The sequence below is a fragment of the Sturnira hondurensis genome, unplaced genomic scaffold (genome assembly GCF_014824575.4).
Source record: "Sturnira hondurensis isolate 20B ecotype Veracruz unplaced genomic scaffold, ASM1482457v3 Scaffold0007797, whole genome shotgun sequence".
Taxonomy (NCBI): domain Eukaryota; kingdom Metazoa; phylum Chordata; class Mammalia; order Chiroptera; family Phyllostomidae; genus Sturnira; species Sturnira hondurensis.
Genome location: NW_028080428.1, coordinates 830,086 through 845,205, shown reverse-complemented (window position 1 = coordinate 845,205; position 15,120 = coordinate 830,086). Strand labels below are relative to the sequence as shown.

The 15,120-nt window shown below is 62.2% G+C and overlaps 2 protein-coding genes across 11 annotated transcripts in view; one reads left to right on the top strand and one right to left on the bottom strand.

Annotated features, from left to right (window-relative positions):
- The first annotated feature begins 2,647 nt into the window (after nt 1–2,647).
- Nucleotides 2,648–8,007, top strand: RCOR2 (REST corepressor 2). 2 transcript variants are annotated; one of them, XM_037053009.1, is made up of 12 exons: nt 2,648–3,547; nt 4,277–4,333; nt 4,640–4,720; nt 4,920–4,972; nt 5,061–5,222; nt 5,329–5,453; nt 5,548–5,617; nt 5,702–5,917; nt 6,313–6,390; nt 6,526–6,583; nt 6,723–6,952; nt 7,068–7,462. In XM_037053009.1, the coding sequence occupies exons 1-12, from the start codon at nt 3,421–3,423 to the stop codon at nt 7,380–7,382; spliced, it is 1,572 nt and encodes a 523-aa protein (XP_036908904.1). In that variant the 5' UTR covers nt 2,648–3,420; the 3' UTR covers nt 7,383–7,462. The 2 variants fall into 2 exon arrangements, with proteins under 2 accessions (XP_036908904.1, XP_036908905.1); XM_037053010.1 differs by lacking the exon at nt 6,723–6,952 and having other exon boundaries at nt 7,068–8,007.
- Nucleotides 8,008–8,213: 206 nt separating this feature from the next.
- MARK2 (microtubule affinity regulating kinase 2) overlaps nt 8,214–15,120 on the bottom strand; it is a 56,031-nt gene continuing 49,124 nt past the window's right edge. For 4 of the 9 annotated variants that reach the window (XM_037053001.1, XM_037052999.1, XM_037053000.1 and 1 more), the window contains 5 exons: nt 14,849–15,010; nt 13,959–14,216; nt 12,950–12,976; nt 10,903–10,947; nt 8,214–10,330 (listed from right to left, as the gene is read on the bottom strand). In XM_037053001.1, coding sequence (XP_036908896.1) covers nt 9,970–10,330; nt 10,903–10,947; nt 12,950–12,976; nt 13,959–14,216; nt 14,849–15,010 — 853 coding nt within the window. In that variant the 3' untranslated portion in view covers nt 8,214–9,969. The remainder of the gene's footprint in view (nt 10,331–10,902; nt 10,948–12,949; nt 12,977–13,958; nt 14,217–14,848; nt 15,011–15,120) is intronic. The other 5 variants (XM_037053002.1, XM_037053003.1, XM_037053005.1 and 2 more) reach the window with 3 other exon arrangements.

Here is a 15,120-nt window from a genome sequence, read left to right as displayed (position 1 = left end):
GCTGTCATCCTCCCTGAGGAAGGCGAGGGGAGCTCGTCAGTGAAAATGGCGGGGAGGGCCTTCCCGGGGAGCGGCAGCGCTCACCCAGCTCAGAGGTGGCCTCAGGGAGGTGAGCGACCCCAGTTCTAGAGCTGCACTTCTGAGCTCTGCTGGCCCCTCTGCCGCCTAAAGCTGAAGGGGAGGAGGGGCTGGTTCCCCTGGCAGCCTCTCCTTTCCCCTCCCACACCCCCATGTCCCTGGCCACGTGGCATCTCTGCACCTCTGCACCCCTTGCCTGGGGGAGTGTGATTCCTGACATAGGGACTGGGGGAGCCAAGGAAAAGTGAGTGGGATTTGGGGTACCGCTGGGACCAGGTCCCTCAGAGCAGCCCACTCTATTGGGAACCAAAGCCCCAGGGCGGCAGGGAGGGGGGTGCTGTCTCTTTAAGAGCCTTCAGGCTGCTGGGAGCAGATGGCCAGGCCGGCCGGGGCCCCTTGTCCTTTGTGTGGCATTGCACAAAAGAGGGGGCCAGCTGGGGAGGGGGTGGCTGCAGCAGGTGGGAGGGTGGGGCCTTGCCCCTCCCCCTTCCAACCCTGCCGCCATTGCCCTTTGGGGAGGGGCTTTCTCACTAGGAATGCCCCTCCTCTGTAAATACTGTGGCCCCTATAGTCACCCCCAAACTCCTAGGATACCCCTCCGGTATTGTGTTGCAGGTGCTAGGCAAAAGCCTCATCACACCGGGGCTTAGGAACTACCCCCTCCACCTTCAAGGAATAAGCCTCCCCTCCCTGCCCCCACCTCCAGAGCAAAATCTTTGACTGGCCTGAGCCCTAGGCTCTAGGGAGATGGAGAGCAGAATTAGGTTCTTATGTGTGTATGTGTGTGTGTGTGTGGGGGGGGAGGGCACGCCGCGGAAGGAGGGATGCCAGGGGCTGAGGGTGCCTGGGCAGCCCTGGACTGGGGACAGGGGACCGGAGGTGCATGATGCCCATGCCTGGGGGCCAGGGGCTGAGCCCTGAGCCATAGGTATAAGTAGGGAAAGGAGGCAGGGGTGGGAGGATGGGGAACCCAACTGAGGCCCTGCCTCCTGGGGTTCTGGTGTGGGCAAGATGGAAGACTCCATCCTAGGAGAGGGCTGTGTGCAGCGATGGCTGCCTGCCAGGCAGGAGGGGACAGAGATGACAGCCTCCCTAAAGACTGGAGGTGCTGGGGGTGGGGTGGAACCCTGCCACTCAGGAAGGGTCAGACTGGTGAGGCTCTTTTCATTTTACAGCGGACCCCCTAGCCCAGATCTGCCCTTGGCCCGTTCACTCCTCTCCTTTGTCCAGAGAGTCCCCACCCTGGAGCTGGTGCCCAATCCATGATTTAAGAGGAGGAAAAAGGACCCGTAGCTCTGGCTCGAGGTGTGGCGGGCAACGTGGCCGGCGGCTGGGTGGCCCTATGTGGCCCGACAGTGCCGCAGCCGGGTGGAGTCGTGGCTGATTTTGCACAGCTGCCCCTAAGATCCCTCAGGACCAGGAGGCCCCAAACAGGTCGTGAACCGACCACAGGACCCCGGCCGGCTGGCCTCAGACAGCGGGTGGGGGCGGGGATCCCTGGCCCGGCCCTGGGTTGCTTCTAAATTTAGGGATCTGATTACAGAGTGGCCGAGGAAGTGAAGGGAGTGGAGGGTGCGAGCGCGGGATCGGCTCCGTCTGGGCACAGCGGGGTGTGCCCGGGAGGAGGTGTGTCTGGGAGTCAGGGGCTCTGGGTGGGAGGGCCGGCGGGCGGAGGCTTGGGCCTGTGTGCTCCGCCGCACGTGCCCTGGGCGGTGGGGACGGGCACCGGCAAGGCTCGCAGGCTCAGAGCTGCCGCCGGTGTGTGCGCCGGCTCTTTGTGTGCCTGGCAGGGTGGCTGGGTCTGGCTTTGAAAGTCTCTGCCCACCCCCTCCCCCATCTCCGTCTGTGCCGCTCTACCCGCTTCCCGGTCTGTCACTCTGCCCGTGCTTGTCCTGGGGGAGGGGGATCCTGCTCCCAGCTGGGGTGACAGTGAACCCAGTGGGGAGGAGACCCAGCTCCGCCCTCTCCCTGCAGTTCAGACCTTCCCCTACACCTCTCACTCCCTGTACATCAACCTCTCATGCCACTGTTTTGGGGTGTACATTGCAGTAGTTAAGGGGAATCGGGGTGACCCCTGGGGACCCGCAGATACACCAGAAGCTAGGTTTGGCCAGTAGCTCTTGGAGGAATTCATTCCTGGCCTGTCCGGCCTCCCATCCGCTCTGGCCCCCAAGGGCGCCTGAAAGGGGGGGGTCCCCCCTGCGGAAGGGGGGGCGGGGAGTTCCTTGGCAGGAAGGGAAATGGAAGGAAAAGCAGGGCTCCACCCGGGCGGGCGGGCAGGCGGCCTCAGGGCTCCCGGGGCAGACGACAGTAACCCGAGCCCACTGGTGTGTGGGACTGGTGTGCGCGTGGGTGGGGCTGACCCCCAGCTACTGCTGGGGGACCGCGATGTCTCCCCCAGGGGCAAGTCTGAGAGCCAGGGGGGAGCCCCCGCAGAGGGGAGCACTCACTACTCTAGTCCTGACCCCACCCCCTGGAGGTCTAGCCCCAGCCCCCAGGCCCCGCCCTCCGGGCCCTCCCGCCCACCCCAGGGCCAGATGTTCAGCTGGCGGAGGCATCGGCTGGGGGAGGGGTGCTGAGGCCGCAGCCGGCACTACTTCCCTGCCAGCAGCTTCATTGTGTGCGCGAGGAGCGAGCGGCGGCGGAGAGCGGGCGGGTGATCGAGCTGCAGCCCGAGCGCGCCGGGGAGAGGGAGAGCGAGCGCGCCGGGGAGCGTGCGAGGCGGCGCCCGCGGCTGAGCTCCGCCCGACTCCCGGCAACTCTGCCCCGGCGCCGCGTGCCGTGTGCGCCGTCCCGCTGCCACAACCGGGGTCCCGCCGCCACCTCCGTAGTCTCGCCGGCTGCCGTCGCAGGCAGGGGTCTGGTCGGGACAGGGGTACCCGCCCTGGAACTGGGACATCCCGATGCAGCTGAGAGGCGTGGAGTCCGCGGGGGGCGTCAGTTGTGTGGCAGCGCCCGCCTGCTGAACTGCGTGGGCAGGAGGGCTGTGAGGCTCCTGGGAGCCCCGAGGGCAGGGTGTCTTGACTTCTGGGGAACCCCAATCTCGGGGGGCATATAGAGCGAGCACGCCCCACAGCCGAATCGGACCTTGCGCTCATTCCCCTGCGTACCCCACTTCTACACAAACTTTTCCGACGCCTTCGCCCGTGGGGGTCGCAGAAAGCGCTGGGCTGTCCGCTGGGCTCCCGCCCCACCAGACCCCAGCCACGCTGACCTCCTGCCTCTTGTAGCCTCAGTGGCGACCTCTCCAGGCCGGGCCGGGCAAGGCATTCCAGGCGAGCGCGGCAACCCCCGGGTGCTCTCTAAAGGCTCCCGCGCCCCCTGGGGCAGCTGGGCGGGGTAATGCCCTCGGTGATGGAGAAGCCGAGCGCGGGCTCCGGGATCCTGTCCCGCAGCCGGGCCAAGACGGCGCCCAACGGCGGACAGCCCCACTCGGAGGATGACAGCAGCGAGGAGGAGCACTCGCACGGTGAGCCCCACGGCCTAGGGTTAAAGGCGCACCCCCCCCCTCCGCGGGGGTCGCGGAGTCTGGGAGCGGGGAGGGGGAGAGTTGTGGACCATGGGCGTATTATACTGATGATTCCTGCCCCCCTTGGATTGGAGCATCTGCCTCGCTTCTCAAAACCTGGAGCTGCCGGCATGGGGAATCTGGAGGCTGGGCCCCTAGCTGCTGAGGAGGAGGTCCTGCCCGCCCACGCCCTGCACTCTGTCCCTGAGGGGCTCGGGCGTCCCTCCCATCCACAGATTGGGCCCCTCATACCTTGCCACCTTGCAGGGGACTGAGGTCTGGCTGGGGCAAGGGCTGGAAAGACACCTCCACACCAAGCTGTGAAGCTCATGTGGAGGGGAGGAGCCTTGGATTCCCTGCAGGGCCGTGGTCCAGGTCTTGGGGCAGCCCTCCAACCTCCCCCCACCCCCCAGCCAGAACAAAGGGCTCTGCCTGGTCTGGGCTCTAAAACTGGCCCCTGCCCTCTGCCCCCCCAACCCCCATAGGCTATGACTAGGCAAGGGCTCTTCCTCTTCAAGTTCCATCTATGGCTGAGGGTAACTGAGGGGAAAGATGAGAGAAAAGTGAGCCTGCTGGAAGGTGGGGGCCCTGGGTGCTCAGGAAGAACTCCAGGCCAGCCACCTCCCCCACCACATTCTCCCATCCTCCCTCCCTCCCTGGAGTCCTGATGGCCTCCCCCTGGCTCCACAGACAGCATGATCCGCGTTGGAACCAATTACCAGGCTGTAATTCCGGAGTGCAAGCCTGGTGAGTGGCAGGACAGGCTGCACAGGGAGGGGAGTGGAGGACCCATGGCTTGGCCCTGAGCCCCACCTGGGGGAGCCCTTGGCTGGCGCCCACTGGAAGGACAGGCCAGGCAGCTGGGGGTGGGGGGGTGGGTGGCCCATGGCACAGTTAGTTTTCCTGCGCTGCCTTCCTGTCTGGGTCTCTGCCCCTCCCTCCCTCCTGGGCCTCACCTCACAGGCCCCACTCTTCTGCCTGCTGCCCTCTGGCCATGGGTCCAGGCCAGTGCCACCAGGCTGGTCTCAATGTCTTCGATCCTCTGCCTTTCAGAGAGCCCTGCACGCTACAGCAACAAGGAGCTGAAGGGGATGCTGGTGTGGTCTCCCAACCACTGTGTGTCTGATGCCAAGCGTGAGTGGGTGGGACCCTGAGTTCATGCACATCCCTGGGAACTGGGGTGCATGCCAGTCTGCCTCAGAAGTGGGCCCGAGGCTGAGACGTGGGTTCAACCCCTGCTTGGGGCTCAGGCTGGCCGGAATGCCCATCTGGGGAGGCCTGGGTTGGGAGCTGTAACCACTCATCTGCGGCCTGGCCCCATCTGCCCTTGCAGTCGACAAGTACATTGCGATGGCCAAGGAAAAGCACGGCTACAACATCGAGCAGGTGAGCCCCGGCCCCACGCAGGTTTGGGGCTGGGGACCAGGCAGTGATGGGGGTGGTGGAGCCTGAGCTGCCCCCTCTCCCGGGACAGGCACTGGGCATGCTCCTGTGGCATAAGCACGATGTGGAGAAGTCACTGGCCGACCTGGCCAACTTCACCCCCTTCCCTGACGAGTGGACGGTGGAGGACAAGGTGCTGTTTGAGCAGGCCTTTGGCTTCCATGGCAAGTGCTTCCAGCGGATCCAGCAGATGGTAAAGCCCTCCACCCCTGCCATCGCTCCTCAGCCCCTCCTTTCTGATGAGCCTGCCTGGGGCCCAGACTCTTGGGTGGCCCCAGCCTCTGGCGTTGCCCCTTCAGCTGCCCGACAAGCTGATCCCCAGCCTGGTGAAGTATTACTACTCTTGGAAGAAGACCCGCAGCCGGACCAGTGTGATGGACAGACAGGCTCGGCGGCTGGGGGGCCGAAAGGACAAAGAGGAGAGGTGGGGTCCAGGGCACGCCAAGGGGGTACACGCAACCTGAGCTCCTGGGGGACCCTGCCCTGTCTCACTCCTTCCCTGGTCCCCGTGTCAGCAGCGATGAGCTTGAAGAGGGACGAGGAGCTGTGAGTGAGGGAGAGCCAGACGCTGGAGACCCCAAGAGAGAGGTGAGGCACCAGAGCTGGTCTGGCCCACCCATCTGCCCTCTCCTGGGGCTCTGTACCACCCTTCCCCTCCCCTTTCTCTGGCAGCTTCTGCCCTCTAGGCCCCTGAATGCCCGCCCAGGACCTGGGAAGAAGGAGACCCAGGGGTCTCAGTATCGCCACCACCCACTGAGAACCCGGCGGCGCCCACCCAAGGGCATGTACCTGAGCCCAGAGGGCCTCACTGCCGTGTCAGGAAGCCCGGACCTTGCCAACCTCACGCTCCGAGGCCTTGACTCCCAGCTCATCTCCCTCAAACGCCAGGTGGGGGCCCAAGAAAAGAAGGGGCTGTGCAAAGGAAGCATCCGGCAGCTGGGAGTTGCGATTGAGGCAGCTGAGGTGTAAGGGAGACGGTGCAGGGTGCCAAGCCTGCCTCTACCTCTGCCCTGCCTTCTGGGCTTCTGGGCAAGTTGGCATTCTTTCTGGGCCTTAAAACCAAACAAACAAACAAAAACTGGTCTGCGGAACGGAGTGAAGCACAGCATTTCCCTGCTGAGTGGCTGTGAGGGTGGAATGAGCCAAGGTGGTGGGTGGTGAGGAGCTTTAGTTGGGAAGCAGCACTGCTGCCTGCAGACGCAGGGCCCTGGCGAGGGCTGGCAGTGATTGACAGCCTCCCGGGCCAGAGAGGCTGATGCTCCTTCACGTCCTGGCCTTCCCAGGTGCAAAGCATGAAGCAGACCAACAGCAGCCTCCGCCAGGCCCTGGAGGGCGGCATCGATGCCCTCCGTCCCCCCGAGGTGAGGCTGCTTTTTGAGGCGGGGTGCCGGAAGGGGTTCTCTCCAGCAGCCGAGCAGAAAGAGGCATTCTGCTCGGAGAGCTGGGCCTCCATTTTTATGGTTCTGAGTGAAAAGGATATACCCCTTGTTCTCCAGGCCAACACCAAGTTCAACTCCCGCTGGACAACTGATGAGCAGCTCCTGGCTGTGCAAGGTGGGTTAGACTATGAGGAGGACAGAAGGCCCCAGGAATCTCTTCCCTACCCTCCAAGGAGCTGGGGCAGAGGGGAGAGATCAGGAAGTAACTAGTTCCAAGGGGTATTTACAGCCTGCTGCCCTTTTGACTCTTGCAGCCATCCGTAGGTATGGCAAAGACTTTGGGGCTATTGCAGAGGTGATTGGGAACAAGACTTTGACCCAGGTGAAGACCTTCTTTGTGAGCTACCGGCGCCGCTTCAATCTGGAGGAGGTGCTGCAGGAGTGGGAGGCCGAGCAGGATGGGGCTCCTGGAGCCCCGGTCCCCATGGAGGAGGCTAGGAGAGGGGCTCCCTTGCCAGCCTCAGCCCTAGAGGAAGATGATGAGGTGAGAAGGAGCAAGAGAAACCCTTCAGAGAAGAGAGGAAAGGAACTGCCTAGTCATTAAGCTGGGCTGAGGGTGTGGTGGAGCCCAGCTTTCTCACTCGTCTCTTTCCTCCCAGGTCCAGATTACGTCTGTCTCCACATCTGTGCCCCGATCCATGCCCCCTGCGCCACCCCCGCCTCCAGCTCCCACTTCACTGTCCCAGCCACCCCCACTGCTGAGGCCACCTTTGCCCACAGCTCCCACCCTGCTTCGCCAGCCACCCCCACTACAGCAGGGCCGCTTCCTCCAGCCCCGGCTGGCCCCCAACCAGCCCCCACCACCTCTTATACGCCCTGCTCTGGCTGCCTCCCGCCACAGTACCCGCCCAGGCCCTCAGCCCCCACCCACTCTGACCGGAGCCCCTCTGGAGCCTCCAGCACCCCCACTTTGAGCCCTGAGGCTCTCCTCCAACCAGAGGCTCCCGAACACCTTTGCAAGCCGCGTTTGGGCACCTTTGGCTTCGCAGAGGACAGGAGGGACTAGAGCTCTTGCCAGTCTGTCAGAGACCCAGAGCTGTTGGCGGTCTTTGGCAGAAGAGCGACACAGTTCTGACCCGTGTTTCTGGCAGCTGAGCCCATCTCTTCCACCACCCCAGCCAGGAGCCGGGACTCGGTCCTTCTGAGCTGGCCTGGGGTGCTTTTTCTTTCTGGATGGGACTGGAATGGCTGCCTCCTAGTCTGCTGGGGTTTGGCCTTTGGGCCCTACTCTTCGTGTAGAGGGGTAGTGATTGTAGCTTAGGGGGTGGGAGAGAGGACATTTTGGCCTGTTGGCTGTTCTTCCTCTTTCCCTTCTTTTAGCAATAAGCCTGGGGTGAGGCAGGGAGGGGGCTGGAGGGAGGAGGTGGGCAGAGGTCCCTGAGGTCTGAAGACAGCAGGGGCTTGAGGGATGGCTCCCATCTTCCAGCCTTGCAGGACATGCTGAGGGCACCGAGGGTGCCCACTGCCCAAAAGCTTAGAGAAAGGAACATATGCAGACATGGGTTTATTTTTCAATGTTTTTTTAAGAAAATAAAATAAAACCTTCCAAATTCACCGAGTCCTCTTTCCCTTTTGGTGGAAGGACCCCAGGCTCTGCTTCCCGACTGCCGTGGGGGGGGGGGCATGTGGCCCAGCTGCCAGCCCAACAGGAATCCATTCTCTTGCAAAGGGAGGTGGCTGGGCTGCATCGTGCCCACAGGGACTGGGTCCCTGCCCAGTTGGGAGAAGAAAGAGGAGGAGGTAACTCAGATTCCAAACATTCTCTTTATTTCGTGTTTGATCCAGAGGAGAACTTAAGTGCAGGAGCAGGGGACTAGGTGGGGAGGGGCCACCTTGCCTGGGAGCCCCCCGGCCACTCCCCCCCTCCAGGAGCCAAGCCATGCCCTCCCAGCCCCTTGGAGCACCAGGGCTGTTCCGTAGGGCAGGAGGGGGGAGGGGAGAAAGGACAGGGAGCCCTTGGTTGGAGCCGAGCCCGAAGTTGGGCTTGGGGGCAGGAGGACTGAGGTTGGCCAGGCCCCTTCCTGGGACCCCAAGGGCTTGACTTGCCATGGAGCCTAGCCGGGGTGTGGGGGTGATGAGAAGGGGTGGAGTCATCATAAATCAAGAAAAAAATAAAATAATAAAATAAAAAATAAAACCCATCACAAAAAAATGTACAACTCAGGTGAGGGTAGGGGCAGGGCCCCCTCCCCCAATTTCTCAAGAACAGAAACAGCAGAGAAATAAATTAAGGGATGCAGCGGCCGCCACCAGCCAAACACCCATAACCAGCCACTCCCACACTGGCCATGGAAGTTAGCAAGCTGGGAGTCACTTGGCCTATTTGTCCCCCACCCGGTGGAGGGCAGAGGCTCCCGGCCCTGCTGCCCTAGCCAGCCTCCTGCCAGGTGGCCATGGAGGCTCTGGGCAGTGTCTCCTGAGAGGAGGGGCGACAGTGTCAGGAAGAAAAGGCAAGGCCGAGAGATGAGTGGTGAGGAAGTCACTGCTATGGAACTAGCTGGTGCCCAGATTAATGCCAATGACGGAGCAGTGGGGAGGGGAGAGGAACGGCGAAGCGGCTGTGCCCTCAGACAAAGGCTCTCCCAGAACGGAGTGCCCGGCGTCCCTGCTGGGAGACTAGCAGCCCAGGCGGCCCCCTGGGGGCCCAAGAGCCCATGTGCCCTACAGTCCCCTCCCTTCTCCCAGCCCTAGGGTCAGCTCCGCCTTCTACCGGGAGGGGGTGGGAGAAGAAGATGGCACAGACTTTTGAGGGGGGAACAAAAGTCCCCACAGCAGCTTGTGGAAGGAAATGCCCAGCTCTGGGGAAGGGGGCAGAGGATACAGTGTGGAGGGAGGCCAGAGCCCCGTGCCTCGCTGCCAGCCCCACCACCTCAGGGCTGCACAGCACCCCCTGCCCCAGCCCCCAGCCCCCCAGGCTCCAGCCCAGGGGCCTGAGGTCAGGGGAAGGCCACCTCTGGTGGTTTGCTCGGAGGGGAAGGAGAGGATGAGAGGGGAGAAGCCCAAAGCGGGCCTGGCGGAGGGCCTGGCGGGACTCCACCACTCTTGCCTGAGAGTGCTCCAGCCCTGAGCCACCCTCCCGGGAACCCCACAGAGCCAGTCTCAGCTGTCCCGATGGGGCGGGGAGGACAGGTGGCCGCTGGGATTTTTTTTTTCTTTTTTCTTTTTGGTAATAAAAAATTTCTTGGTTTAGGCGAAATACTCTGTGCAACCGCAGTACCGAGGGGGAGCCCTGCCCCCCTACCCCTCCTCCCTTCCTTTGCCTCCTGAGGGAGAGAGGGGGGGAGGGGAATATCTGGACAGGGGTAAACGTTGGGGGGAAAGAACCATCTCCCATCCCCACAAACATGGAAGAAAAACTGAGCAGGGTGGGGAGGGAGAAGTGCCAGCAGGGAGAGACACGCCAATCCATCTTTGCAGTCTCGCCCAGGTGGGTTGGAGCAGCGGCCCAGCAGCTAAGTCCAGCGGGCCAGCCTCCGTCGCCCCCCTACTCCTGGCAGCCTGTTAAAGCTTCAGCTCGTTGGCTATTTTGGAGGCAATGTTTTTGAAGGCCATGGAGGTGCCTGATATCCGCTTAAACCGAACCCCGTTGAGAGACAGCCGCGGCAGTTTGCACACCTCCATCTCCCACTGCACGAAGTTCTCGTGGCCCGGCGTGCCGTGCATGCACAGCAGCATGTACTTCTCGTGCAGCTCGCTCTGGCAGCTGTTCGCGTCCAGCACCTTGCGGATCTCCCGCATCATTTCGTTGGGCTCCATGGAGCTCGTGGTCTTCATGCTCCACGTGAAGCGGAGCGAGCGTGGCTTGGCCTCCCGGAACTCCTCCTTTTCTTTGTCATTGCCTCCACCGCCCACCACGTGAGGTCTGCAGAGAGGGCGGAGGCGGCATCAGTGGGGGCCAAGGTATCCCACCCACGGGGCATCCACCCTGGCACACGGACCCGGAGACCAGAGGAGAGCAGGAGGGTGCCCAGGAGGCAACCAGACTGGCAGAGGTAGCATTAGACCTGGTCCGGGGAGAGAGGGTGGGCGAGAGGCACGGGCAGTCCTGCACCTCTGTCTCTTAGCAGAGAAGGTGAGGAGAAGCCAGTGAGGAGAAGCCAGCCCCCCCAGGGGGGGCAGGGGAACAATCCTGGGCTTTCCTTTGAAGAGGGGAAGGTCAGGGAAGAAAGGGGAGCACGTGCTCAACAGCCCTGAGCAGTTCGCACACTGGACAGAGGAAGCAGCCACTGAAGAGACAAGTGCCCCAGGCTCCTCCTTCCAGAATACACCAGATCTGAGAAGGGACCACACCTGAGCTGGGGTGTGGGGCTTCCCTGAGGAAAAGGGAGGACCCAAGAGGGTGGCAACAGGGGTAACAGGAGGAGGAGAGGAACAGGAGGCGCGTGGCAAGCCCAGTGGTCCGGGCAGGGCTGGTGCTGGCTCCAGCCCTCTCACCTGAGCGTCTCCACTCGTTCTTTGCTTTCAGGTTCATTCAGGTTCCTCAAAAAACAGAGCGAGGGAGAGTTTAGTGCTAGGACCTCTCGCTCCTTCCACAACCACAGACCCAGGCAAGGGCAGTCCACGGAGGTGCCACCAGTGGGCAGGCAGGACCCCAGCCCAAAGGCCACTTCCCCACCACCTGGCAGGCCAATATGGCCCTGCAGCACCTTACACCGGCAGCTCCACTGTCGCTCTCCAGCAGGGAGCCTGGCCCCTCTCCCCACACTCCCAGAGATGAGTGCTGGGGAGGAGGGGCCTGTGCTCCGGGGAGGAGGGGTGTAGAGGGGCAGGCACGGGCACTGAGCACACAGAGCACGAGCCACAGTCCCCACCGGCCTGCAGCCAGGGCTTCTGCTATACGTGGGTCTCCGGGGCCACTGTACAGTCCTCTCAGAGGAAAGGGGAGGGAGAAACAGAGGCCTCTCACAGGAGGATCAAAGGGCCAAGCTCCGGCACTGCTTTGACGTGCCTGGGGACAGGCACCTGGGTGGGGGGAGAAGAAGGCTGGAAAGGAACCCTACCTCCCCACGCCCCCCTTCTTTGATGACTCCTGCCTGCCAGGCTGCCAGGCCATCTGATTGTACAGAAGGTAGGGTGCAGGGCAGGGCAGACACCTTGGGGGGGTGAGGGGAGGAAGAGGTCTGGCCCCGCTGAGCGGCTTCTCCAGCTCCTGGCTGGAAGACGGGTGCCTGGAGCTGGGAAAGTTGGGATTGCAGAGGATGGCAAGGGTGCGAGGAGAGAGAGAGAGCGAGCCACAGTAGCACATGTAAAAGGAACACAAAGACATCACAGACACACAAATGTAGACAAGCGTACTGTGAGCCAAGAGCCTGGGCTGCGCAAGGGAAGGAGCCTGGCTGCTCTCTCCAGCCCCACCTGGCTCCTGCCCTGTGGGTGGAGGCACCCTGCAGGGCAGGCCCCCACTGGGGCCCCATGAGTCAACAGCCAGCCATGCAGTGAGAAGCTGGGTGGAGTTCGGTGGGTGGAAGGGGAAAGCCTGAAGACCCTGTCTTGGGCGTTTCTCTGTCAGTTGGGGCACCAATGTGCCTGCCCTGTGTCCCAGCCCCAGCACAGGGCCTGGACTGATAACCCTGGTGAACCAGGGCTCTCAACCTGGCCCGGGGTCTTCAGCTTGGTACTCGGCCCGCCCAGGCCTCCAGAGAGAATGAGGACAGGGCCTGGGGTTGTGGCACAGACAGGACCCCGCCGAGGCAGGGAGATACCTGAGTGAGGGGGGATCTGCCATTGTTTCACCTCAGCCCCTGGCTCTTTGGCAGCCACAGGCCGTATCTGGAAAACACGGCCCAGACAGGAGGAGGTAGCCTGGTTCATCCAGATACCACTGGAGGCAAGAGATGTGCTGGGGTGGGGGTGGGCCTACTTCTGCAGGAGCTGCCAGAAGGGGGTGCTGTACCCCAGGAGTGAGGCAAAGGCTCCTTTGGGCCTGGAAGCAGCAGACTGAAGCCATAGGACCCCAGTGTCCCTGTAGTACCTCCAAAGTCCTGCCATCCCATAGGACAGGGATAAGAGGTCATACAGCCCCAAAGTTTCAGGGACCAGAGAAGGGAAAGCCAGGAGACCCAGAATGAGGTGCCATCCCAGATGCACTTTTGACCTTGGCAGGGGCAGTCTCTCCAGAGCGCATGCACAGACAGGGGGCAAGGGTCAGAAAAGAAACCCAATATTCGTGACCAAACACCAAAACCCAGAGGTGGGGACTGGGGCAGGAGACAATCTTAAAGGGAGAATTCCCCGAGAAGATCCCCCTCGCTTGGGGGCAGCACTGTCGTCTTCAAAGCCATCTGCCCCGAGTGGGCAAACGTGGTCTCGCACGACTGCCCAGTCGGAGCGATCTTCATCCCTTTAAGATGGCAAAGGGGGCCACACAGGCGGTTAGCAGGTGCAGGGAGCAAGAGCCAGAAAAGGGACGTTAGTGACAGAGGCAGGACAGAGGCCGACACGGGACACAGACACACACACACACAGCGGGCTCAACGCCTACCTTCTGGCAAACCTGAAAGACAGATTTCTAAAAAAACAAACAAAAAAAGACAAAATAAAAAAAGAAATAAAAAAAACCAACAAGACGGTATGTGGATAAGCAGGTAGGGAGTGGGCTTTACAGGCTCAAGGGTCACCCCGTTTGTGGAAGAGCCGCTCAGCGAGACGAGAGTCCCAGGCGTCAGGATCCGTCCCGCCCCCCTGCAGTCCTGGCACCTGCCTGCGGGGCTGGGAAGGGGACGGTTTCTGTCTATTCCGGCTGAGCGGGTGAAGTACAGAAGGAGGGGCAGGCAGCCCGCTCTCTCCAGGCCTCCTCCTGGCTGTCTCCTGAGCTACACTAAGGTGGGGGAGAAAGGGACGGGGTAGAGACGTGAGCACCCCCAGAGGCTGGACTGCTGGATGCACCTCAAGAATCAAAACGGTCCCTCCCATGGGGAGCCGGGTGCGAGAAAACTCATGAAGAGAATCCCCACCTCGGGTTCCCACGCAGGAGAGTCAGTGCATCAGGCTGCAAGGGAGGAGGCCACCCTGGGCCGGAGAACGTGGCCATGGCAGAGGGGAGTGGCTGCAGGCAGACCTAACCAACTGGGCTGGGGAGAGGAGGTCAGAGGGGGTGAGACAAGAGACCAGGAAAAACTCCTTGCTGGCCCAGCCTGGCTCAGGCCTCATGACTTTGCAGCTGCGTCACCAAATATGTTTCCATGGGAACCCAGGAGGAGAGGGGGCTTTTATTTTAGCATCTGAGTTCACACTCTCCTAGAGAGGAGGCGGCATCAGCATTGGCCATCTGCTCGGGCCAGGGAATGAGGTGTGTATAAGGAGTTGGGGGAGACCTGAGAGGGACAGGAAAGGTCTGGACACCTGCGGTGCCAACAAAGACCCAACTCCTTAGGCTTCCCAAAGCCTCTCTTAACCCCCAGACCCAAGCCCAGTTCCAAGCCTGTCCTCATCCCCAGGCAAGCAGGAAGGCCCGGCCTCACACCCTTGTCACTTTTAAGGCCCCCACTCACCTTCGTACAAACTTGGAGGTGAATTTGCTGAAAATGCTCCCCGAGGCCCCTCGCCGTCCCTGGCTGTTGCCAGAGGGAGAGGCTGGGGTGACACCGTAGGGCAAATTCTGCTGGTCCCGAACCTGCCGGAGCTGCCCCGCGTGGAAGGTGCTTCGACTGGACACACCCCGGGGGAAATTAGTTCGGTCTGGGGCTCCACCGCTGCTGCTGATGTTGTGGGCGGAGGGGGAGGCGACAGGGACACGCTGGGGGGCTGTGCTGTGGGAAAAGAGGCAGGGGTGGGGAAAATCATCAGGGCGCGAGAAAGCCATCACCACCAGCACCTGGAGCCCTGGGGCGGGAACGGGGAAGGACGATGCTGGGGCAGAGGCAGCCATCACAGAGGACACAGAAGGTAGGGCGTGACCACTGAGGACACCGGCAAAGGAGGGCATCAGAGGGAGGTGGAAGGAGATGGTTGGGAGAGGGAGGCAGCAAGGAGGGACACGTGTGTGGAGAGCAGCACAGGCTGGAGACAATTGGCGCCTCGGGAGCTAGGCAGACCGGAACCTCAAGGGGACAACGTCGACCAACCCTCGAGGACTGAGTCCCTGTGATGCTGCCTGTCTCTGGGTCCTAAGGAAGTCCGGGAAGGCTCAGAACAAAAAGGCTTCCTTCTGGAGCCTCCGGACGGCTTCTGGCACACCTGTTCTGAGAGGGAGAACTGAGGAAAAGAGGGGCAGTAAGCTGTTTTTTTTGTTCCTTCCACTTCCTGGCTGCAGGGGACAAAACCATTTCTTGTGGCTAAGATGACAAGAACAGAGCAGGACCCAGGTAGAAAGAAACTTGTTGGGGTCGGGGGTGGGGCAGGTGGAGGGCAGCAGGTGCATCAGCTGCCCCAGCACACTTGCCTGGGCCGCGGCACCTCACAGTTACTGTCCGTGGGGGGCAGCCCAGTGGCCTTGTTGGGGTGCACGGAGGCCGACATGGACTTCTGGTGCTGGCGGGGTCGGGCCGCAGAGACTGCGGCAGAAGCAGAAGCCGTGGAGGCCCGGGACCCTGGCATGGTTAGGCTAGGAGACAAAAGCAGCGGAGAGGCCTGGGTTAGGGGTGGGTGGGGGCAGGAGGCTTGGGTTAGGAAGCAAGGGTGGGGCGGGAAGGACCAGAGCTGAGAGCTTGGCAG